At 40.3% G+C, this 24,789-nt stretch overlaps 1 protein-coding gene across 2 annotated transcripts in view; it reads left to right on the top strand.

Annotated features, from left to right (window-relative positions):
• The window catches only part of hgsnat (heparan-alpha-glucosaminide N-acetyltransferase), a 376,297-nt gene that overhangs the window by 250,752 nt on the left and 100,756 nt on the right, over positions 1-24,789 (top strand). For both annotated transcript variants that reach the window (XM_039751089.1, XM_039751090.1), the window contains exon 11: positions 10,830-10,945. In XM_039751089.1, coding sequence (XP_039607023.1) covers positions 10,830-10,945 — 116 coding nt within the window. The remainder of the gene's footprint in view (positions 1-10,829; positions 10,946-24,789) is intronic.

Below are 24,789 nucleotides of genomic sequence, written 5' to 3'. Positions count from 1 at the left end.
GTACTGCAGTTGAACATGTATTTTGTTAGATGTTTTTAATAAAAACATATTACCAACCTATACTGATAATATTATTCTCTCCATTACACTCCATCACTAATGATTTTTATACATTCTAATTGTAATCCTAATCCACAGTCAATTGAATAGTGTTAATTATTTCAACAGACTAAAGTGCCTAAAGAGACAGCTATAACTCTTCTTTGCATCACAAATGGGCGTGACCATCACTGCATCACTGGTTGTAGAAGATGAGTGTACAAAGATGCAAATATTTTCTTTATTTCCAAGACAATCTGAAGAACTTGAATGTGCTCCTGTTTCATATTACTGATGACATTTATATGTTTTGCTTCAGTTTCTTCTTCTTTTTAACTTCTGCAAGATGATTGTCATCAAATCTGGTGGTGCCAAATGAGACAAGTCCACTCATTCCAATAAACTAGCCCAATGAGACTTTAAATGTATTTTTTCCTAATCCATATTAGTTTTGTGTCTAACTGCTAACTATCCCAAACTATTTATCAGAGCACACAGAGCTGTTCCATTAGTTTAACAAATCTTTAAGGTAACACGCCAAAGATGCAAATGCTAAAACCGTTCACACATAGGTGGTCAACTAAGTTGGCTTTTCTACTTTTCCACCCATGGTGTAACACTGACTGTCATCAGCCTTTACCAGAATAGACTGGCATCACCACCATGTAAATGAACCGTCTTCCTGTCCAACAAGAGAGACATTGTTGCTACGTAACCCTCATCATTACCCCTCTACCCCATGTTTAGAGTTGTTTGATCAGCATATGCATGTGCTGAGCTAAACACCTGTAGCAGTAGGGGGCGCTAGCGCTCCCTTGAACCCTCAGGTACCATGCCAAACACCAGGTAAAAATGCTACAATTCTTTGTTTTATTATAAGAATTACGTGCACCAAGCACCCTCCACTCTACACTATTCATTAACCAATACAATAATAATAATCACAATAATGAATCCTCCACTCCCAGACACGTTGCTCCTACCACCCAGCTCAGCTCGCTGTCTGGGAGCTCCCACAATCCTTTTATAGTTCCTGACCCGGAAGTGTTTCTCACCCTTCAGTTGATAATTCCCTATCACTTCCGGGTCAGATAAAAGTCCCTTTTTTTCACCTCCGGGGCATAGAGCAAAAAGAAGTCTTCGGCCCTCCCTGCAGCTCCCTCTTGCGGCCCCTGTGGTATCCCACAGGGCTGAGGATAAAAACTACAACGTCCATGACTCCCTGCTGGTCATCGGGGCACCTCCATACTGCAGGGAGGGCTCCATCTGGCGGCTTGGGGGACATGGCCGCGATAAACTACACAGTCCACAATACTTCAACCCAGCGAAAAATTATAATTTTAAGCGTCCTGCCCCACGAGGGACGTCTTCCTCCAGGATGATCCAAAGGTTGGGCCTTGGCAATGTTGTCTAGCCTCCCTTGAGAACCTTGGGGGAACGATATAACGGGCATCCCTCTGATCCCCTGTCCTCCAAGGACAGCATCACCACACATGACCCCTTTGACGACAGTTATAGCAGATCCACTGTCCTCCTGGTCGCCCTTCTCCGTGACACTGGAAGCACCTCAGTACTCCTGGCTCACTCCATCTCTCCACTGGGACGGGATTATCGGCCCCTTTTAAATTTTCCAACCCCTTATAAAATTTGTCAGGAGACCCCCGTTTTATTTTAGGGATCTCCTTTTTATTCTTGGGCTTATCTGCAGTTTGAGTCTCTCTATAGGAATGAGAGACCCCTTTCATTGCTTTCTCGCCCTTTAATTTATTTATTGCCAGTGGTGGCGTCTTTAGCACCGCATCGTCGCGGGAGACAGCATTTTTCAGCTGCTCCATTCTGATTGGTGCTTCCTCCCCTCCTTCGGTCATCACGCAACAATCCCTTGTTGGGTTTTCAGTGACTTGGCACCCGCTACTCCTCCGACTTGTCTTCAGAAACGAAAAGACAGGCCTCTGAAATATAGGAATAATAATTTCCCGGCGAATCACGTGTTTTTCCGGCACATACCTCTCTGTTTAAAGGATGTTTTCCCTGTCCATTTAGGCAGTCCGGCGTGTCCGATGTCTGGTGGCCTTCCTGCTGCCGTAACGCACGTGCACTTTCAGCTTCAATCAATGCCCGGTCTTCCTCACTTACCGTCAGGTAGGTCCACGTAGTCACGACATCATCTAGGCCCTGTTTTCTTGGGCGATCCTCATTCTTCCTCCCAGATTTTTTTCCCATGGCGTACCGATATTGAAGGAGGTCTCTTGTTGCAGTGCTCTCTGTAGAGGGTAGCGTTTCTACCTTCGGACGTTCGAGCGGGACCTTCTTAGGGTCGTCTGCGTACACAACACTTTTAAGAAATTCAGGTCCTCTGCCAACAGCCGGCCAGAGAATCCTGCCGGCTACGCCAGTGTAGTAGTAGGGGGCGCTACCGCTCCCTTGAACCCTCAGGTACCACGCCAAACACCAAGTAAAAGTGCTACAATTCTTTGTTTTATTATAAGAATTATACCTCCGGGGCATAGGGCAAAAAGAAGTCCTCGGCCCTCCCTGCAGCTCCCTCTTGCTGTGGTATCCCGCAGGGCTGAGGATAAAAACTACAACGTCCATGACTCCCTGCTGGTCTTCGGGGCACCTCCATACTGCAGGGAGGGCTCCATCTGGCGGCTTGGGGGACATGGCCGGGATAAACTGCTGGGCACAGTCCACACACCATGGTTCTGAATAGTTCCATTGGTCCACTGCTTGTACCACAGCTGACAACCGCAGCAGGGCTGCAGTGTTTTTTCCCTCAGTAAAATTATACGTAATTTCCAGAGCCCCCATGACTTGTAACTGTACCAGCTGCACCTGCTTATGTGAAAAGTCTATCAATTTATTCAGTGTATCTTCCTTATTAATAGTATTTCTCATTAATAGCATTAATTGTATTAATTACCCCAAGTAAATAATTAATATCCACAGTCTACACTAATTGTTGCCAGTACTGTTGGTATTCTTAATTAGTTTGCATGGTTTCCATCTACAGGAATACTAATTGATTTCAATTACCCTGTGATGGAATAACCTGGGACCCTAACATATTTTTTAAATCTTTCGCAAATATGACTAGTCCTATTATTGTATTGTATTGTATTATTGTGAACTTGTTATTCACTTTTATATACAAAAATCTTTTTCATCTTCTGCATCTTAAGCAGTTCTTTCAAGCCTTTGATCTTAGTCTTTTTTTTTCTTCTTTTTGTTTCTGGTCCACTGTTTGGGCAGATCTGTAAAATAGAAGATGACAAAGCAATTTTTACACCTCTTAATCGTCTGACCAATCTAGTGCAAACACTCAAACTTTGCTTCCGGTCACTCGTTGGAACAGCTTGTGCATTAGTACTACTCTGCCCAAATGTTCCTTATTGTAGCCCGGTCACTTGCACTCTCTAAGTAACATATACAAAACAAGTAAGTTGGAATTTTGATTCCAAATTGAATTTTGAGTGTAATTATTACATTATAGTAGTAATACAAACCAGGATAAATATCAGTGATGGGGATGAGTATAACATAGATGGGTACACATTGTTTAGGGAGGATAGACTGTATAGAAAAGGGGGTGAAGGTGTCGTTTATGTCAAACAGAATTTATATGTCTGTCTTCAATTGATTGCTGAGTGACATCATAGTATGGAGATCTGAATTCATCTGGAAACCATTAGGGAAAAGAGGCATTATTTTAGCAATGTGATACATCACCCTTCCCTCAATGCACACAGTAATTTCAATGTGCATCATTTTTGTAATATTTTAAGGGCAAGTTTACAGGGGATATTATAGTCATTGAAGTCTTTTAACTACACAAAAATTAACTGGACTAACCTTGCAAATAGTAGAGTACAGGAGCAGGAGTTTTAAGATGTAAACAGGGACTGTTTGTTATCATGATATTTTCCCTTTACTTACCCTTTACCTATTTCCATCAGGTGTAATCAGGTTTATTACCAGGTTGGTCTACTGTCGCACCTTAAGAATAACACACACACACACAGATATATGCATACACACAGACCCTAACGACAACGGTACTCTGTGAAAGACTCATACACAGATGGTTAATCTCTAGGACTTTTAACCACACAAGTGCTTTATGAATAACACATACACAACTTGTCACTTTCTTAGCATTTTAAGAGACTTAATTATCGGCACAAACAACATACAGTGTTTTAAATATATCTCAGACCTAAATATTACTTTCGATTCTAGGAATATATTTAAACATACAAAGGCTCAGCATCCTTGGTTATAGGCCATTTATTAATCAAAATGCCTTACTTAATGTACTGTTCACTACTATTGGATGGAGCTGTCACCCTCAACCTTAATAAACTTTGCAGATTGGAGTGTATGGCAAACTTCCGACTGCTTTAGGTGCTCTTACTATATACCTTATTACCTCAGTCACTCTAGATATGAAGACAAAGTATAGAAAGTTAAAAGCAATGTGGTATTTATTACATGAATAATGATACCATATAGAGCAAGGAATAACAGAAAATAAGATTGAAAATAAAGTCTGGATATATATAGTCTTTAAGAAAAAGCTTACGGAAAATAAAAGATGAATGTTCTAGGGTGGCATTGTTCAATATTCATGAAATGCTTTAGCTGACGATCAAATGAAAACTGTTGCACGTTGCTGGTGCCCCTTTCCTGATGTCGCTCGGTCTTCTTCTTTTGATGTCACTCTCGCTCTTTTCTGACATTGTTGCTCTGTCATTATGTTGTTTAATCTGTCATATTTATTAAAAAAAAATCTGCTGAGTTTCGCAACATGTGATTGTTATATATACCTTACTGGCTGGTTGTCAATATGATGGATGAATTTGCTCAAACTCCTTAATCTATTTGAGCATGTCTGTTTCTTAAATAAATGTTTTCCTGTCCCAAGCTGTAAACTGGTTTGGCAATTTCATGTCCCACGGAATCTCCTTTTTGCAGGTTGTAAAGTAATCAGATGTCACATGTGCTTTGATTACTAGTAAAATTCAAGAAAACCGGATGCTTTGATGTTAAAGCAGCCCATGCAAGTGCCCTGTACTTAAATTTATCTTGTCTGGCTTGAGCAAAATATAATGGAAATATTTATACAAAATTGTAGATTTTGCACACCTTAACACTGCTTTTTAACAAAGTATGTTAACGCACCAAAGCAAGAGGGAGTCTGTCTAGATTTAGCATTTTGTAATAATTAAGATAGAATTGATGCTAGTGGTTCAATCATCTCTACAGTCTCAAGTGATCATAATGTAATACAATTCTTAGTGTTTTGGAAGATCGCAAAAATTATAGACCAATGTAGACCATTTGTCTTTGGTAAGGAAAATTTTGATCAGATGCAACAATTTCTAAAAGAGCTAAACTGGGATAAGGCTTTAAGTATGAAAATGGTCGATTAGCAGTGCAACAAGTTCAAAATTGATTTAGATTTAATACAGGATAGTTACATCCCAAAATTTTGAGTTAGTATTAAATAAAAAAAAAATTTCACGGTGGTTTAATATGGAGTTGAAAAAGATGCCAAGGACAAAACAGCTGTATGTAGTACAGTAATCCCTCGCTATATCGCGCTTTGACTTTCGCGGTTTCACTCTATCGCGGATTTTAAATGTAAGCACATCTAAATATATATCACAGATTTTTCGATGGTTCGCGGATTTCTGCAGACAGTGGGTCTTTTAATTTATGCTACACGCTTCCTCAGTTTGTTTGCCCTGTTGATTTCATACAAGGGACGCTATTGGCGGATGGCTTAGAAGCTACCCAATCGGAGCATGTATTACATATTAACTCAAACTCCTCAATGCTATAAGATATGCATCCCGCGCGGAGCTTGATTGTTTGCTTGTGTCTGCCTCTCTCTCACCCTCTCTGACATTCTCTGCGCCTGACGGAGGGGCTGTTTGCACAGAGGCTGTTTGCTTAAAAGATACTGACGCTCCTCTAAAAAAATGCCACTTTATTGTGGTGCTCAGCATATTTAAAAGCACAAAAGCACACGTATTGATTTTTTGATTGTTGCTTTAATCTCGCTCTCTCTCTCTGACGTTCTCTGCGCCTGACGGAGGAGATGTGAGCAGAGGGGCTGTTTGCTTAGACGATACTAACGCTCCTCTAAAAATGCCGCGGCAAACTTAAAAGCACAAGTGTTGATTTTTTGATTGTTTGCTTTTCTTTGCGAGCGCTCTCTCCCTCTGAAATTCTGTGCTCCTGAAGAGAAGATATATTTGCATTCTTTTAATTGTGAGAAAGAACTGTCATCTCTGTCTTGTCATGGAGAACAGTTTAAACTTTTGACTAAAGGGTGTTATTTCATGTCTAGAGGGCTCTAATAATGTTAACAGTGTGGGAGAGTTTATAAGGGCTTAAAATATATAAAAATAACTACACAAACATATGGTTTCTACTTCGCGGATTTTCGTCTATCGCGGGGGGTTCTGGAACGCAACCCCCGCGATCGAGGTGGGATTACTGTGTATATGACTGATAGCTCCATTGTGAATTGTAGGGCGTTTGAGAGTATGAGGGCAACCGTTAAGAAGCATATTATTGAAGCTAAAAGGCAGTTGGAGACGAATATATCAAATAGGGCAAAAAAATGACACAAAGAGATTCTTTTAGTATTTTAGTAGTAAAGGAAAACTCAAGGAGGAGGTGAAGTGTATCTAAAATAGAAAAGGGGAACTAAACTATACAGGCAGTGAACTAGGAATTCATCTAAACCTGAATTTTTTCTGTAGTCTTCACATGTAAAGAGCAGATAACCTACAAGCAATACCAGGGGCTATCAAGGAGGTACTATGTGATACTGAAATTGTAGAGGTAGAAGTGCTGCGTAGATAAAATAGGCAGGTAATTATCCTCAAGTTCTTCAGGAGGTTAGTGAGAACATACTATATATATAAAACCCATCACTCTCAATAAAATCAAAAATGTGGTCATAATCTGATTGAAGGTTTGTGTGTAACAATGTATAAAGATGAGCTGTCACAGAGTCATATATTTCTTGCCTTTTACGCACAGTTTTGACATATAATATAAATGATCAATCATAGACAACTATACATCATTGCATGGGCTGAAATTCAGAAATCCAGTGATAATGAAGTGAAAAGCTCATTTGAGATGTTTGAAAGCAGGTTGGTTTAGTTGCAACACACCTGCTTGCCTCAGAGTATACATGTGGAAATTGCATATTTAAATAATGAAGCAGATCAGACAACATGAAAATGTATGATTTATTTGATAGATGAGACCCTTGGATATGTAAAAATATCCTTATTGTGTTTGATTGACTTGTGGGCTTAATCCAATGTACACAAAGAACTTCAAAATATGCCTGTGTTCAGCTGCTGGGACAACTTGTGCAAATAGTTCATTTTTTACCAGCATTGTCATAGGTCATTGCCAAGACTGATAGTTTTTTGACTCATTCCATCTTCCCACATGTAGACCATTCTAGTTTTCATTGTGTAGCTGTTCAAATAATTTACGTACTACTCTAAGTTAATTAACACTAGACTCCCTGAAGCCTACCAAAATTTCATAATCCTGGGCTACCTTAAATTCCTTCGCACCTCTCCATCAGCGTCTTCCATCCATTATCTAACCTGCTATATCCTAACTACAGGGTCACGGGGGTCTGCTGTAGCCAATCCCAGCCAACACAGGGTGCAAGGCAGGAAACAAACCCCAGGCAGGGCATATATATATATATATATATATATATATATATATATATATATATATATATATATGACAGCAACACTCATAACAGTGACAAAACAATTACAATGACAATCATGTTACGTTATTTTCAAAATGTTTCCTTTTCTTTTTCATTACTTCTTTAACACACTACTTCTCCGCTTTGAAGCGTGGGTATTTTGCTTGTATTAAATAAACACTTTCACAAAAAATGCACATACAACAAAACAGCCAAAGACAAAGTCATTGGGTTAGGGTATGACACTAACACGACCACTTCGGTGGTGCAGCAGTAAGAACTGCTGACTCATAATCAAGAAGTTGTGGGATCAATTCCAGGCGCTTTCCAAAATTACCATTTTGATTAGTGAGCTGCGCTTATTGCTACTGTTGTACAATAAAAACATACATTTGATTTTAGTCTGTAACAGTAAATTTATGATACTTGTAAAGGTTAGCTTTTTTTTTTTAATTGAGTTTTATTCTCTGTCATGTTCACGCTCTCCCCAATCTGACACTGCTGTTTTCAAATAAGGACGCGCATAATAGAGGTGAACTCAGATGAGGATGAGGGTTCTACATCGGAGAAAGAGAACAGGAGCCCTCCGCGCAAGAAATGTCCTCTCACACATAAGAACAACGCAGCTGCATCAGGTGTAAAGGCGAGAGATGGCACCATTTGGATGCAGCAAAAGGTCAGGCATCATCCTGCTAGTCAGTTTGCCCCACACATGTCCTTCAATGAAACAGCAGGGCTTTTAGAGGTATCCCAGGTATCGCACAAAGTTCTGTTTGTGATTGTGTTTTGTGATGGTCTTTATATGAAAAACAGTATACGTTATTTATATAAAAGCCACATCGAATGTTATTAACCTGTTTACCTTGATTTATTTACTTATCTTCCTACAGCGTAAAGTCACAAGTAGACTGCAGAGCTCCCTGTGTTGGATCGACATGTAAATGCTTACAAAGTACATGTGCAATGACACTTCAGTATGTAAATGACTTTAGCTGCAGGTGGAAGCTCCTGTCACACTCTATGCTACAGCTGTTATGGTTCTACTTTTGCCCAGAAATGCTTTTATAAGCTTCATGACCTTAGTCTTGGAAAGTCTTTCTTCTGTGGGACAACTGAGATCTTTTCCTGAACAAGGAGTGGCATTACACATGTACTTTGTCAGCATGCCCTTGTCGATCAAACACTGGAAGCTCTGCAGTCTAGCTGTGACTTTCGATCCTGCAACCTCTTGATTATGAGTCAGCATTTCTTACCACTGCCCCACCAATGTGGTCGCGTTAGCATTGTACTCTAACCCGATTTCTTTTTCTTCGATTATATTCTTGAATAAAAGCGCACTTGTTTTGTTATACGTGTACCTTTTTTGAAAGTGTTTAGTTGATATTTGGACTTAAGTCTTCACGCATTATACACTTCATGTTAAAATTAGTATTATAACATGAAAAAGTTACTATTTTAGGTATTTGTTCAACATTTATTAAAGAAAGAAACATCTTCTAACAGGACAATTCCATAATCAGGCAGGAGAAAAGCTGTTCATTGTATCTTTAATTACTCCTCGGCAAAATACCTTTAAGGGAGCATTCTTCAAAAGCAGTCCATTACAGCTTGTTAGACTGGTCAGAGAAAACAAAGAATAGAGGTTCATTTTATAAATTACTGAATTTTCATACAGTATCAATCAATGCATGCATTTTACTCTGGTTGGTTCATTGGTTTACACCTAAATGATTTATATAAAATAAAAGTCTTATATTCTGGTTCTTCTACCTTAGAGTTGCGCCACCAACCTTGAAATTTCTGTGCATATAACAATTGGCCATTCTCGTTTATAGGACATCTGCTAATTTCTTAGTCTTCTCTTAGTCATCCTTCAGTACATTTTGTATTGTATTACATCAACCTTTCTTCTGGTACATTATTTACTTGATCATCTCAGTATTTTTCCTAAACCAATTCATATATTTCAGTGTACATTTTGTTTTTCACTTGACCTTTATCTGGATTCCTGGTGTACCTGAACAGGTTTCTGACATTTACTAAGCCTTTATGGCTATTTCTTCCACAATCAATCATTGTAGACATGGAACACATATGAAATGCATGTGTTCCATATAACAATATATTATTTACCCTATACAACTCCAGGAACCTCACACCCAGATAAACAAGACTTGAGCTGGGTGAAGTTTTTGCCTGAGTTGAGCAGTGGTGAGAATGGGATTGCAGGCTGCTTGTGCTGACACACATTTACAAAATAAAAGACGCTAAAGGAGAGGTGCGAAGGAATTTACGGTGGCCTGGGATTACAAGTTTTTTTTTTTTTTTGTAGGCTTCAGTGATTCTAGTGTTAAAACGGAGTAGCATTTGTCATAACAAAAACAACCATTAATCTTCAGCTCTTAAATCACTTCACTAGCTTCTGACTAGGTTTAGAGACCTTTTTAAAGTTCCTGTCCTTACATATAAACTTGTAAAAGGGATTTATTGCAAAAATAACGTACATTGTGATCTAAAGATGCAGACCTGCTTAAAAATTGATACCGAGTAAGAATCAGAGACATTAGCTAAAGATCACATCTTGAATGATCTGCTACCAATATTGGGGAAGTCCATTAATCTCAACATTTAAATCATCTTGAAATCTTATTTTGAATGTCCTTTTCTAAGTCTTTCCCATTTTTTTTTCTTCTCAGTGTCTGTGGAGGCACTTATTGTACCTTGGAGTTAGGAGCCTATTTTCAGTGATCCTTATGTTGATTGTGATTTATATACAAGTAACTTTATAATGTTTGTTTTAAACTTCTGTCCACTGTAGTCAACAGTTGTTTTTTTTTTTATTTTCATCTTGTCATTTAAATTGTAATACAAATATTCACAATCTGTGTGATTTCAGTTACAAGTTTCAAAATTATACTTAGATTTTCTTATGTAAAAAGTGGAGCAGAAGATCTATAAATAGCCAATAAGGTATATCCTCAAACCGTTGAATTAAAAAAAGAAAATCTTACAAATGTATTCTCTTTTCCAGTATCATGGGGCACACTACGCATTCCTGGAGTACTGCAGAGAATAGCATTTTCTTATTTGGTGGTTGCTGTTTTGGAGATAATGTTTGCACAACGCAAGACTGAAAGCATTTCCATGGTAAAATGTCTTCATTCTTATTATGTTATGCCATGCATGTTAAGAAAGAATGTTAATATAATGTTAAACAGTCATTTATCCTGTGTTTTCCTTTGAGCATCTTTGGTATGAAAAGGTGCTTGATTCATTAAGATAAGATTGTAATGAGAGATTTTCAGGGAATTATTGTGAGAGATGAAAAGACTGAAAGAGAGTATAGCATGAACCAGAATCATCATCAGTGCCGGGGATATTCAAAACCAGACATCAAAAATATAGTGAGTGGTTAAAGCAGTGGGACAAGTCAAAGTAAAAAAAGTATCAAAACAAAAATTAACCTAGCACATGGTTTAAATGGGAAAGGAAACTAACATTAAAGATTTATTAATTGTTTATCCATAGAAGGATAATTTCCATTGGAGCAGGACAATATTTATAGCTGATATCCATTGATGCAATAACATGACAATTGTGGTCACCTGACCCATGTGCTGCATCACATAAACAAAGAATGGAACGAAATAAAATAATTTTAAAGCATTCTCAGATGAGTCACAAACAATAAGAAAATTTCAAAATGTGGTAACAGTAGTATACTACATCACCAGCAATGTTTCAGAGCAGCTGCAAAATAGTACATTAACACAAATCTTTCCTGGAAAAAACAAACAAAAAAAGATTTTCAGTGTTGATTTTTCTGAATTCTAGACTTAGTTTTGGTGGTGTGTTTAGAAAGTAAGGACGTTGTGTTTTTTGACTCTGATTCCATGTTTTGTACCTGGCTCTCGTCTGAAAGTATATTTCAGTTATACAAGCACTAGCAAAATACCCGCGCTTTGCAGCGGAGAAGTAGTGTGTTAAAGAAGTAATGAAAAAGAAAAGGAAACATTTTGAAAATAACGTAACATGATTGTCAATGTAATTGTTTTGTCACTGTTGTGAGTGTTGCTGTCATATATATATATATACACACACACACACACACACATATAAACATATATAATTACATATCCATACATATATACATATACACATATATACACTCACCTAAAGGATTATTAGGAACACCATACTAATACGGTGTTTGACCCCCTTTCGCCTTCAGAACTGCCTTAATTCTACGTGGCATTAATTTAACAAGGTGCTGAAAGAATTCTTTAGAAATGTTGGCCCATATTGATAGGATAGCATCTTGCAGTTGATGGAGATTTGTGGGATGCACATCCAGGGCACGAAGCTCCCGTTCCACCACATACCAAAGATGCTCTATTAGGTTGAGATCTGGTGACTGTGGGGGCCATTTTAGTACAGTGAACTCATTGTCATGTTCAAGAAACCAATTTGAAATGATTTGAGCTTTGTAACATGGTGCATTATCCTGCTGGAAGTAGCCATCAGAGGATGGGTACATGGTGGTCATGAAGGGATGGACATGGTCAGAAACAGTGCTCAGGTAGCCCGTGGCATTTAAACGATGCCCAATTGGCACTAAGGCCTAAAGTGTGCCAAGAAAACATCCCCCACACCATTACACCACCACCACCAGCCTGCACAGTGGTAACAAGGCATGATGGATCCATGTTCTCATTCTGTTTAGGCCAAATTCTGACTCTACCATTTGAATGTCTCAACAGAAATCGAGACTCATCAGACCAGGCAACATTTTTCCAGTCTTCAACTGTCCAATTTTGGTGAACTCGTGCAAATTGTAGCCTCTTTTTCCTATTTGTAGTGGAGATGAGTGGTACCCAGTGGGGTCTTCTGCTGTTGTAGCCCATCCGCCTCAAGGTTGTGTGTGTTGTGGCTTCACAAATGCTTTGCTGCATACCTCGGTTGTAACGAGTGGTTATTTCAGTCAAAGCTGCTCTTCTATCAGCTTGAATCGGTCGGCCCATTCTACTTTGACCTCTAGCATCAACAAGGCATTTTCGCCCACAGGACTGCCGCATACTGGATGATTTTCCCTTTTCACACCATTCTTTGTAAACCCTAGAAATGGTTGTGCGTGAAAATCCCAGTAACTGAGCAGATTGTGAAATACTCAGACCGGCCCGTCTGGCACCAACAACCATGCCACGCTCAAAATTGCTTAAATCACCTTTTTTTCCCATTCTGACATTCAGTTTGGAGTTCAGGAGATTGTCTTGACCAGGACCACACCCCTAAATGCATTGAAGCAACTGCCATGTGATTGGTTGATTAGATAATTGCATTAATGAGAAATTGAACAGGTGTTCCTAATAATCCTTTAGGTGAGTGTATATATACACACACACATATATACATATATATATACTGTGGTCCCCGGCCGGGACGCCCAGGAGGAGGAGAGGAGGGCTTGTGCCTCCTCCAGACCGCGAGGGGGCGTCCGTCCTGGTTATATAGGGGACCACGGGTACAGGGCTTGGAAGCTCAGCCCTGTAGGGACCCGTGGTCACCGCCAGGCGGCGCCCCGATGCCGGTTTACCCTGTGTGGTCTTTGGCCGGGGATGGAGCCCGGCCGGGACGCCTTGGAAGACCGGAGGAGAGCGTGTACCTCCTCCAGACTGAGTGGGGGCGTCCGTCCTGGTTAGGCAGGGGGCCTCGGGTACAGGGCTTGGAAGCCCAGCCCTGTAGGGACCCGTGGCCACCGCCAGGCGGCGCCCCGGTGCCTAATTATCCCGGGAGCCCGGCACTTCCGCCACACCAGGAAGTGCCGGGGGGAAGACTTTGTGTGGCGCCTGGAGAGCCGGCGGGAAAGCAGCCGACACTTCCGCCACGCTGGGGCGTGGCTAAGGAGAAGAGGCTGGAAACACCTGGGGCTCATCCGGGGGCGTTATTTAAGGGGCCGCCTCCCTCCAGTCATTGGTGGAAGTCGGGAGGCAGAAGACGGAGCTGGAGAAAGGACAGGAGGCGGCCAGAGGAAAGGCACAGTGACTGTGGGCCCTGGACTTTTGGGGGATTCGGTGCTGAAGGCACTGGGATTGTGTGAGTGCACGTGACATTTATATAATTGTATATATTGTAAATAAACAGTGTGTGGAGCAAAATATGTCGTCCGTCTGTCTGTGCTGGGGCCAGCGTTCACAATATATATATATATATATATCTATATATATATATCTATATATATATATATATATCTATATATATATATATATCTAAATATACACACATACATACATACATACATACATACATACATACTGTGACAGATTAAGGGTTTTTCTCGCACCCTTGTACCCTCAGACCACACGTCAGACACCAGATAAAAAGTCCAATAATTATTTATTATAATAATAATTGTGCACAAAGCACCACCACTCCACTATTCTTCAATAAACAATACAATAAACCAATAAATCACAATCCTCCACTCCCAGACGCTTAGCCACCCTGCCTCCCAACTCAGCTCCCCGTCTGGGAGCTCCCACACTCCTTTTATACTCCCTGACCCAGAGGTGTTCCTGCCCAACAGTCCACAAGTCCTTATTCCTTCCGGGTCAGGGTAAATAGTCCTTTTCTTCAACCCGGGAGCACGTCGTTTCTTCCTGTCACGTGACCGTGACACACTCCCGGTCATAGGGCACATAAGAGCCTACGAGCCCCCTTACAGCGACGCCTGGTGGCCCCCAAGGTATCCAGCAGGGCTGTGTACAAACACTACATGTTGTTGGCTGCCTGCCTATATAAGCCCGTCCGTCGCTCCAATCTCTACATTCCCTTCCCTGCTTCGCCATGGGATTCATGTCTCCCTGCTGATAACTACAGCCTTTTTATTTAATCCATGGCTTCCCCACTGTTTTATGGTTCGTTTATTACGATTATAGTTATTGTGTAGGTATTTTAGACTTACTTTACATTGTTCAGGTACCCATTTCTTTTATCGTTCCCACCATACCCCTATTAACATGTCTATCAAGGTGATCACCATCGATCAAAGAACTGTCACTTACCAAGTGGTTTCCGTGCCCGGAGATGGCACCTGCTTTTTCCATTCTTTTTGTTACATATTGCACGGCCATATCAGGCTCACTATTGATATCCAAAGGAAAATTGTATCTTATGTATAGAATGACTGGGACATGTTCAAGGTGTGGACTGATGACAGTACAGGAGATAATTATTCTACACAGGAGCACTAGAAGAGTGAAATGCTTAAGCCCTTCACCTTTGCATCTGCATGTGAGTTGATGGCTGCCGCTGAATTGTTCGGTTGTCGCTTTCAAGTGTACCGAAATGGCCAAATATTTTACACCTTTGGACAACCGCCAATGCCTCTTAAACATCTTAGATTCATAGGTGACGATTTCAGTAGTGGACACTTTGATGTTTATGAATGTTTAAATTCTCAAAAGCGGGATGTGAAGTTAATGATGAAAATGGTTGTATGCTTACAACGCTTGACAGATGCCGAATGTCTCTTCAACACAAGTCCTGCAAATACTGTTGTAATTGAAACAAACCATGAAACTCAAACTGATTATGACAGCAGCAATCCAAGCTGTGAGATTTGAAACAAGATTACTTTTCACATGGCCAACTGCACATTGCATGCTCAAGAGTAAGCTCAGCGCACAGCTTGGTCATATTACAACCGGAGGGCTGAACTGACAATGTGGTATACAAAGAGATCCTTAACAAATAATTATTGGTATATTTTCCCTCAGTTTAAAATGGTTTAATTTTCTTCTTAATAAAAATTTTAAGGCAGTACTTCGCCGCTGCGAAGCGGGTATTTTGCTAGTACAAAATATAAAGTAAAAATATATAAAACAAATTAACCTGCACTTTACCTTTGAAAAGAATCATGGCTGGTGTAAGTGAGCTTCTAAACTCTTGTGGGATTCCAGCCGAATCCCACGGGACGACACGCAGAAGAGCGTCCCAAAGCAATTGCAGTGTCCCAGCGCTGTAGCAGTTCGCCGTAAAAGCGTATCCAAAAAGATCGCGGACATGCTATAAGCACCTGCCATCGATGAGTATTACAAGGAACATTTTAAATGCGCAGGGCACACAGTACTACTTGGCAATGACCCTGCCTGACTGCTGTGTCTGTGTATAGGAGAGTGGCAGATCCTGCTACAATAAATAACCCTGCTGGTGCTGTTTCAAGCTGAATAAAGCTGGTGTTGTTAAAGTACTGAGACTCCGCTTCGTGTTTTGGGGTACAAGACAGAGACTCGCTCATCACAGCACACATGCGTGCGTGTGCACACACACACACACACACACACACAGTCACGTACAGATGTTGACTATATGAGTGAGGCACACAGACTCAGACGTAAAATAGGAGACGATTGCCAGAGAGAGACAGACATATACACACGAGAGAGAGAGACACACACACACACGAGAGAGAGACATACACACACACACAGGAGAGAGAGAAGAACTATCAACTCAGTTATGATAACATGATGCTCGGCAGACAAAGCGTATCCATGCTAGTATTGCAAGACCTCGCTTGTTTATCAAGTCAAAATTTATTAAAAATTTTGGCTCGTCTTGCAAAACACTCATAAACTAAGTTACTCGCAAACCGAGGTTCCACTGTGTGTATGTATGTGTGTGTGTGTATATGTATGCATGTATGTATGTATGTATATATAATATATATATATATATATATATATATATATATATATATATATATATATATATATATACACGATGGAACCTTGATTCACGAACGTCTCAGTTCACATACAACTCAGTTCACGACCAAAAAGCTCGCCAAACTTTTGCCTCGGTTCACAACCACACACTCGGTATACGAACAAGCCAGTTTCCCTTGCCTGCCTGAGCTGAGCTGAGAGAGAGAGCAAGAGCAAGCGAGCATGTGCCTGCTGGGGAGAGGGAGGAGGAGATTGCTGCACTGTTTGCCTACCTATCTGCAGCCAGTAAGTGCAAGCCAACCATCTCCCCAATTCCACGGGCCTGCTGGGGAGGGGGAGGAGGAGATTGCTGCAAGTGTTGGCTTGCACTTACTGGTGCACCATCCGCCACCACAGGCAGGCTGAGAGAGAACGAGAGAGAGAGAGAAAGCGAGCGAGCCGCGTGGCTGCAAGAGCTCTGTTCATTGTTCTCCTTCCATTGGCTTCTAAGCAAGTGAAGAGTGGTGAGAAGAAAGTTTTGAAGAAAATTGAAATCGAAGTAAAGAAAGAAATTACAAGCGGTGGAAAAACTGTTTACCAGTTTACTTATTTACAAATCTGAGAACCCTCGTGGTTTCAAGCAGCACAATGTAAACAAAGCTAGACTGCCAGTAATGTGGGGGGCAGACACGAAGGGTTGGGTCACAAGAACTTTGTTTTTGGAATGGCTGCATGAGGCTTTCACTCCCACCAGCTAAAAGCACCAGAAACCCAAGAAATCACAAGAGAGAAAACACCTGAAAGAAAACACTTCATGCCAGAACTTGACTCATGCAAAGTTCAATTTCTTGGTGGTTTTTGTGTTACGGATTTTTCAAAAGTTAATTTTTCAGTTCATAACGCGATTAGGTGCAATGTTACTTTTCTCTTTTTTCAAATGTTCGCTTTTTTCCTTGTGCTTAAAACTAAATTTAAAAAAAGTGTTTACAGCGATTGGAATGTAAGGCTAAAATAGAGTGATCTTGTTACAGTAGATTTTTGGTTGCAAGCGCAGAGAGAGAGAGCGCGGGCAGCTGACAGGGAAGGGATGGGGGGGAGGATAGGGGGTGGGTGGTGTGTGTGCGGTTGTGTGCGTGCGTGCGCACGCTACAGAGAGAGAGAGAGAGCGCGTGAGCCAGCCTGCTTCTGTAGCTGATGGAGGGAGGGAGGGGCTTTGGTGGTGTGTGTGTTACAGAGAGAGAGAGGGAGGGAGGGAGAGCGCGAGCTAGCCAGCTCGTGTAGCTGAGCAGGGAGCCTGGGTGTTTTGTGTCAGTGTTATTCAATGTTTTTACATTAGTTTACTATTACACTGTGCATTCTATGGTGTAATTAAATATATTTGTGCTTAATCTTTACATATATTTACATACTTAAATACAGTTTGTACGGTCTGGAACGGATTAATTGTATTTACATACAATCCTATGGGTGAAACTGCTTCGGTTCACGACCAACTCGGTTTACGACCAAAGTTCTGGAACGAATTATGGTCGTGAACCGAGGTTCCACTGTGTGTATATGTGTGTGTGTATATATATATATATATATATATATATATATATATATACATAGTAGAAATAAGACAAAAATCTCATAAAGGTTTGTGGTTTTCCGACCCCGTATACTGTAGACAATGATCCAAAGTAGATTGGTACAGAAGTAGTTCATTTAACAAAGGCTGCCAGAATGGCTGAATGGGAGAAGATTTATGGTAAGGGACCGGAAATGAAGAGAGATGAATGCTGGGAAGGAACCGAGATGGATTCTGGAATTGATGATGTCATCAGAGGTTGACAGAGGGAAGGCGGAAGTGGTGATGCATGGTTAGGTAAACATGGCAGATTCATGGCGGTGGTGTGTCTTTCTTTCTGCAAAAATAAAGAGAGAGAGAGGTTAGTACCCTGCCAATCCCCTCTGGCATGCGCTTTCACGCTACAGTTTAGATCCTTACGTGGCCCCCAAATCCCACATGCATGACATGACACTCCCCTCAGCCCAGACCCTTCAGGTCGGGCGACCCAAACTTAGAGGTTGTGAACACGGGAGAGGGCATCGGCATTGGCTTCAAGGGGACCCCGACGATAAGCAACGGTAAACTTGTAAGGCTACAGGTCCAAAAACCACCTGTTGACTCGGGGGGTTTGCCATCCACTGTAGGGCGGCATGGTCCGTCATTAGAGTGAACTGGTGACTCAACAGATAGTACCTCAGATGAGTCACCGCCCTCTTAATAGCCAAAGCCTTCCTCTCCACAGCCGCATACCTGGTCTCCCGGTCCAACAGTTTCTGGCTTAGGTAGAATACAGGGTGTTCGACACCATCGATGCTCTGGCTCAGCATGGCGCCCAGGCCTGTAACCGAAGCATCGGTCTGGAGAATAAAAGGTCAAGAAAAGTCAGGGGTTTTTAGTATAGGTGCCGACGTTCGGGCCTTCTTCAGGTCACCAAATGCTTGTTCCGTTTTGTCATCCCATACCACATATAAAGGAGCCCGTTTCTTTGTAAGATTAGTGAAGGGTGTTGCCCTTTTGGAGAAACGGGGCATGAACCGGCAGTAATACCCCGCTATCCCCAAGAAGGCTTGCACCTGTCTCTTGGTAATCGGATGGGGCCATTCCAAGATGTCTTTTATTTTAGAACATTGTGGTTTTACTTGTCTTTGTCCCACTAGGTAGCCCAAATATTTGGCCTCCTTTAAGCCAAAGAAACACTTTCATGGATTAATGCGGAGACTGGCCTTCGCTAGCGTTGAGAGAACAGCAAACACCTTTAATATATGTTCCTTCCAGGTGCCGGAATAAGTGACCACATCATCCAGGTTGGCGGCACAATAGGACTGATTGGGCCGGAGCACTCTATCTACCAGACGTTGGAAGGTCGCCGGTGCCCTGTGCAGTCCAAATGGAAGGACCTTATATTGCCAATGTCCACTAGGGGTACTAAAGGCAGTTTTTTCTTTTGCAGATGCCGCTAAGGGAATTTGCCAGTACCCTTTGGTCATATAAAGAGTAGTCAAATATTGAGCCATACCCAGCCGTTCAATAAGGTCATCCACCTGAGGCATTGGGTAAGCATCGAATTTGGAGACCTGGTTCAGACGTCTAAAGTCATTGCAGAATCTCCATGAGCCATCTGGTTTGGAAATATGGACGATAGGACTGTCTGCCTTTGCTTTTGAATTCATCCGAGTGAAAAATGACAGCTGTCCGATTAACTGCAATTTTAGTTCCCTCTCCTTTCTCTTTCTCAGATCACTTTTCAGAAGGAAGTCAGTTTTGTAGTTTTTATGAACAGTTCGAAAGTGCCTTTCCACATTTTCCTTCTTTGGAATAGCAATGATAGATTGACAGATCAGAGAAACGCACTTCAATTGTGATATTGTGAGAAAAAAAATACTTTTCCAATTCCACATCCAGCCCATACCCTCCCCAAACAAATTTTTTTTTTAAATCCCTTTTTTAGTCGACATAAACTGGAGGGCTAGCTAGATCACTTAGATAGCCGGAGTTTTGCAGTAGTTCGCACGTTTGATTGTGCGTGCGGGATGACCAGTGTGTTAGAAGAAAAGAGATCTCAGACTGGCCGCCCTGTATGTCAATCAAGTGGCAAATGCCATAGGGAGGATATATGATGGACTAACATTTAAAAAAAAATTTTTTTGAATGCACTGCGATCTACCTGCGCTACTTTTGTGATCTACCAGTCAATCGCGATTGACGTCTTGGGCACCCCATTCTACCTTAATGAAGAATTGAATTATAAGATTAAAGTGGAAATTTGGAGGGTAAAATCGAAGTTTTGACCTTTTTTTACTTCACTGTGTCCCTTTTTTTTCTTTTCTCTGTGGGCTAATACACTTCCATATGACTCTCAGACGGCTAGCTACAACTCACATTTTTATGTTGACTTTTACATCTGAACACTTATGTTTTTCGGACACCATGCAACTTTCTGAACTTGAACTTTTTGAGTGCCATTTCATCAAGTTCATTTTGTTGCTCATACCACTGCATAAACCACCAAAAAGTATGGTTTTCCTTGCCTCCCCTTCACTGAGTAGGGCCTCCACTTTGCATTTTGTGAATTTCTTTATTTTTAAACGTGCTTTTGCCACTGTCTTTTAGCAAAACACTCAACTGAAAGGGCTATTTATATTGATTTATGTATTCAAATATGCAAAGTTCTGGGAGGAGTCAGGGTGGGATGGCAGGCAAATGCGTTACATTTCTCACTGACCGGGATATATAGAGTGGACATGTGTGGAAGTTGGCTTATGCATGGTTTTGTGCATCTGAATTTTTTTGTGCATATGTACATTTCCACCTTTGTCCATATGCCATTTTTTGTGTAAATTCTGATCATGGTGTTCTATATGAGGCCCCTGATAACTTAAGAGCTACAGGAGATTAAGATTTCAGTACCCAAAAAACCTAAATCAACAAATCTGCCTAATGACACCAGTAAAGCCTGTAAAAGGCTGCACGTCTAAACAAATAAATAAATTTAACGTTGATATCCAATTGGAATGGCAGACATGCAATGACAAAATACCTGCTGTTTTTGAACTTGTATATCCATAGACTACATTGCTTATCTAAACTCTGTTTCCTATTGTTATGTCATATAATGATGCAATAGTTAAAATGACAGAAATATTGCAGCAGACAGATGCTTCTGAAAGGTGCAGATCCCAGTAGCTATTGTGGTCTGTGTGCATGTCTGTCTTTCTTCACTGTCACAGCGCTCATTACAACATGCAGATTAATTATTAAGCTTCAGCTACCTTGTGCTACTGAGCTCCTGAATGGATAACAGCAATTTTAGCAATTAATTTTCACTCAATGTCAAGTTTTTCTTTGACTATCTTTTGTTCTTTTCCTGAACAATGGTTTAAAACTAGCGGACTGGAGGAATTTATGGTGGGTGTTTTTGGAAGAAGCCCTATGGATGTAGCCTTTTCAGCTGAGGATTTTGCGCTATTCAACACTCACTTTTTAATGGGTTGTCCCCAGATGTTTATTCCCTGCAAGTCTAATTCTTAGTAGCACTCATAGGGTTCTACTCCTTAACACAGCCATGTACAATTGCTGTATGCAGTGTGAGCTGTCTTATATGCTTTTATATAAAATTATAATGGCTGCAAATAATATCCACCTGGACCTGCTATGATTTGTGAAATACTACAACCAGTATCAAACTTTATTTCAAACCCTGCCTAATCTCAGCTCTCATGTAATCCACAGTTTGTGAAATAATTATAAACTATTACTATATTATGAACCGTAAATACAAAAGATATTGCACAACAATCATAATGAAAAATAGCTTATTATATACAAAATCACTATAAAAAATCAGTACCCAGTCTTTAACAAATTGTAAACTGTAAATATGATTTGCAGGTCTGACAGTTTAGTACAATGTATGAAAATCTGAAAAATTAGGGCATAGAGAATATCTGTACTGAGTTCTTTGTAGATCCTGCAAAGTATTGTCATAGTACAGTCCCTTAGACATTTGAAGTGCACATCCACTCTCCTAGAGAATGTTAAATCTCCAAGGCAATGATATAATTCATAATGTGAAATGAGTTGTGTTCTTAGTTAAATGGCTTACTTTTAATCATTCATTGACCTTATCTTTTAAAGGGACTAGTTGAATGCAGTGTTTCCCTGGAGCAGGAAGTGTCATGCACAGGAGCCAGGTTGAGCAAACTCAAAGTAACTGACCACAATAAAAACATAAAAAGTATAGTTCAGTATTATACATGAGATGGATAAGAAAGAATCCTGACCGATGTATCTAGGAGGCATTGCTACAAAATGCCCTTACCAGCATTTTACCTTTCTCCAAATATAAATTCAAACTTTGCTAAAGAATAGAAAATTGAAAGAACATATAATTTTACAGGATGTCGTATTCATAAACTGAAGGAAGAGAATTTACCAAAATCTAAGCAAAAATTTTTAGAGAAAAAAAAAATCTTACCCTCAAAACTGAGGTCCTAAGCATCTTTTACACTGAGTGAAATGTGTTTCATATTTGAGTAAGTAGGACGGTTTACATACAAGAGGAGATAGTTTAGTACAAATTTGTTTTGTATTTAATTGATAGGTTGTCTCAATATACAATTAAATGATTCTATTTTTTGTTGCAGATTCAATATAGTTTTAAATGGTTAGAATGAGTTTGTATTACCAGAATCTGTGCTGGCATTATACCTCAGTTGACTGGTCTGGTTCCCTTCCAAAGAATAAATCATTCTTTGAAACTCCTATGATGATTTCTAAACACTTCAGTGCTCCAGAATAATTTTGTATAGGTATTTATCCTAAAAGGAAGTTTTGCTTTTATAGAAATGTAGTTCAACTTGTCATTAATTTGATCTCCTGGAATAGTGATGGGGCATAGAGGCAGTTTTCTATGCCATTAACACTAAATGAATTACCTTCTGCTATGGTACAGTTCCAAAATCATTTTTGGCAACTTTTGTAAAATGGTTACTCACTTTTGAGGGTTCTGTTATTCAAATGCAAACTATATTTAATTGCATCTGTTCCTCCTGTTTAAGGTGAAACAAACATAGCGAAAAGAATGAAGGGCCTCCAAAAAGTCCCATTAACTAGGCTAGGACCTTCCCTGGGCTCACTAACGATAGACCTCACCCCAGGCATCCTGCAAAGCAGTCCAAATTCACTATCGTATAACAAAATCTCAATATAATAGTCAAAAAACCTGAAAACCAGAAAAATCAATACACTATTTAATACACAGTGTTTACTCTACAAAACTCTTCCACCAGAATATAAAGATAGAGAGCAGTCCCAGCAGCTGTGACATCAGGATGAACTGATCCCTTGGGGTTCCCTCCCACAGAACACAAGAAACACATCGGAAAACCACTTAAGAAACAAAATGCATTAACACTAGAATTACCAGAGCCTACGAAAAAACTTCCGGCCCACCTTAAATCCTTTCTCACCTCTCTGTCAGCGTCTTTTGTCCTGTAAATGTGTCAATAAGCAGCAAACAGCCTGGTATATCTCACCCCACCCATTGCCACAGTACAATTCACAAAGAAGTTTCTCAGTGCTCAGTGTTTATCTTCGAGTGAAGTGCTGGAGCTTTATAGGGTAAAAGAGTACATCGTCATTTGGAATACGTACATTTCATGCTTGTTCCATGTCAACAACAATCTATGTAAAAACGTAGTTAACACAGAAACATTTTTCATGTTCTAGTAATAATTGACAAAATGTAGACATGAAATGTATAATGTGTGAAGCCTGAAATACAAATATGAAATAAATACTTTCACAAAAGGTACAAGTATAACAAACCAAGTGTACTTTTATTCAAGAATTTAACTGAAGAAAAAAGAAAGCATGCAGGGGTGGGCAGGCGCCCTACCCGGGGTTTGTTTCCTGCCTTGCGCCCTGTGTTGGCTGGGATTGGCTACAGCAGAACCCCGTGACCCTGTAGTTGGGATATAGCGGGTTGGATAATGGATGGATGGAAAAAGAAAGCATGTTACGGTAGGTGGTTGATATGACAGCTTGGATGGTGCAATGCTAAGAACTGCTTTTACTGACATTAAATTTCATCTGCCACAAATCTACCCAAGTCTATATGCTGTCTGAGTCCTTCTGTAGTGATTTAACATGCTCCAAATTATCTGCCAATTCTCCTATCTTACTATCATGTGCAAACTTAACTAGCTTGTTATTTATATTCCTATCTAAATCATTTGTATATATTAAAAATAGTAGTGGCCCTAACACTGACCCTTTGTGGAACCCCACTCTTAAAATCAGCCAATTCTGATAAGGTTCCTTGCACCATAACTCTCTGCTTCCATTCCCTGAGCCAAATCTGCACCTACAGTGGTGTGAAAAACTATTTGCCCCCTTCCTGATTTCTTATTCTTTTGCATGTTTGTCACACAAAATGTTTCTGATCATCAAGCACATTTAACCATTAGTCAAATATAACACAAGTAAACACAAAATGCAGTTTTTAAATGATGGTTTTTATTATTTAGGGAGAAAAGAAAATCAAACCTACATGGCCCTGTGTGAAAAAGTAATTGTCCCCTGAACCTAATAACTGGTTGGGCCACCCTTAGCAGCAATAACTGCAATCAAGCTTGCGTATAACTTGCAATGAGTCTTTTACAGCTGTGGAGGAATTTTGGCCCACTCATCTTTGCAGAATTGTTGTAATTCAGCTTTATTTGAGAGTTTTCTAG

The sequence above is a fragment of the Polypterus senegalus genome, chromosome 4 (assembly GCF_016835505.1).
Source record: "Polypterus senegalus isolate Bchr_013 chromosome 4, ASM1683550v1, whole genome shotgun sequence".
In the NCBI taxonomy this organism is placed as follows: domain Eukaryota; kingdom Metazoa; phylum Chordata; class Cladistia; order Polypteriformes; family Polypteridae; genus Polypterus; species Polypterus senegalus.
The sequence above is the reverse complement of the archived record's forward strand: the minus strand, read 5'-3'. Positions and strand labels throughout refer to the sequence as shown.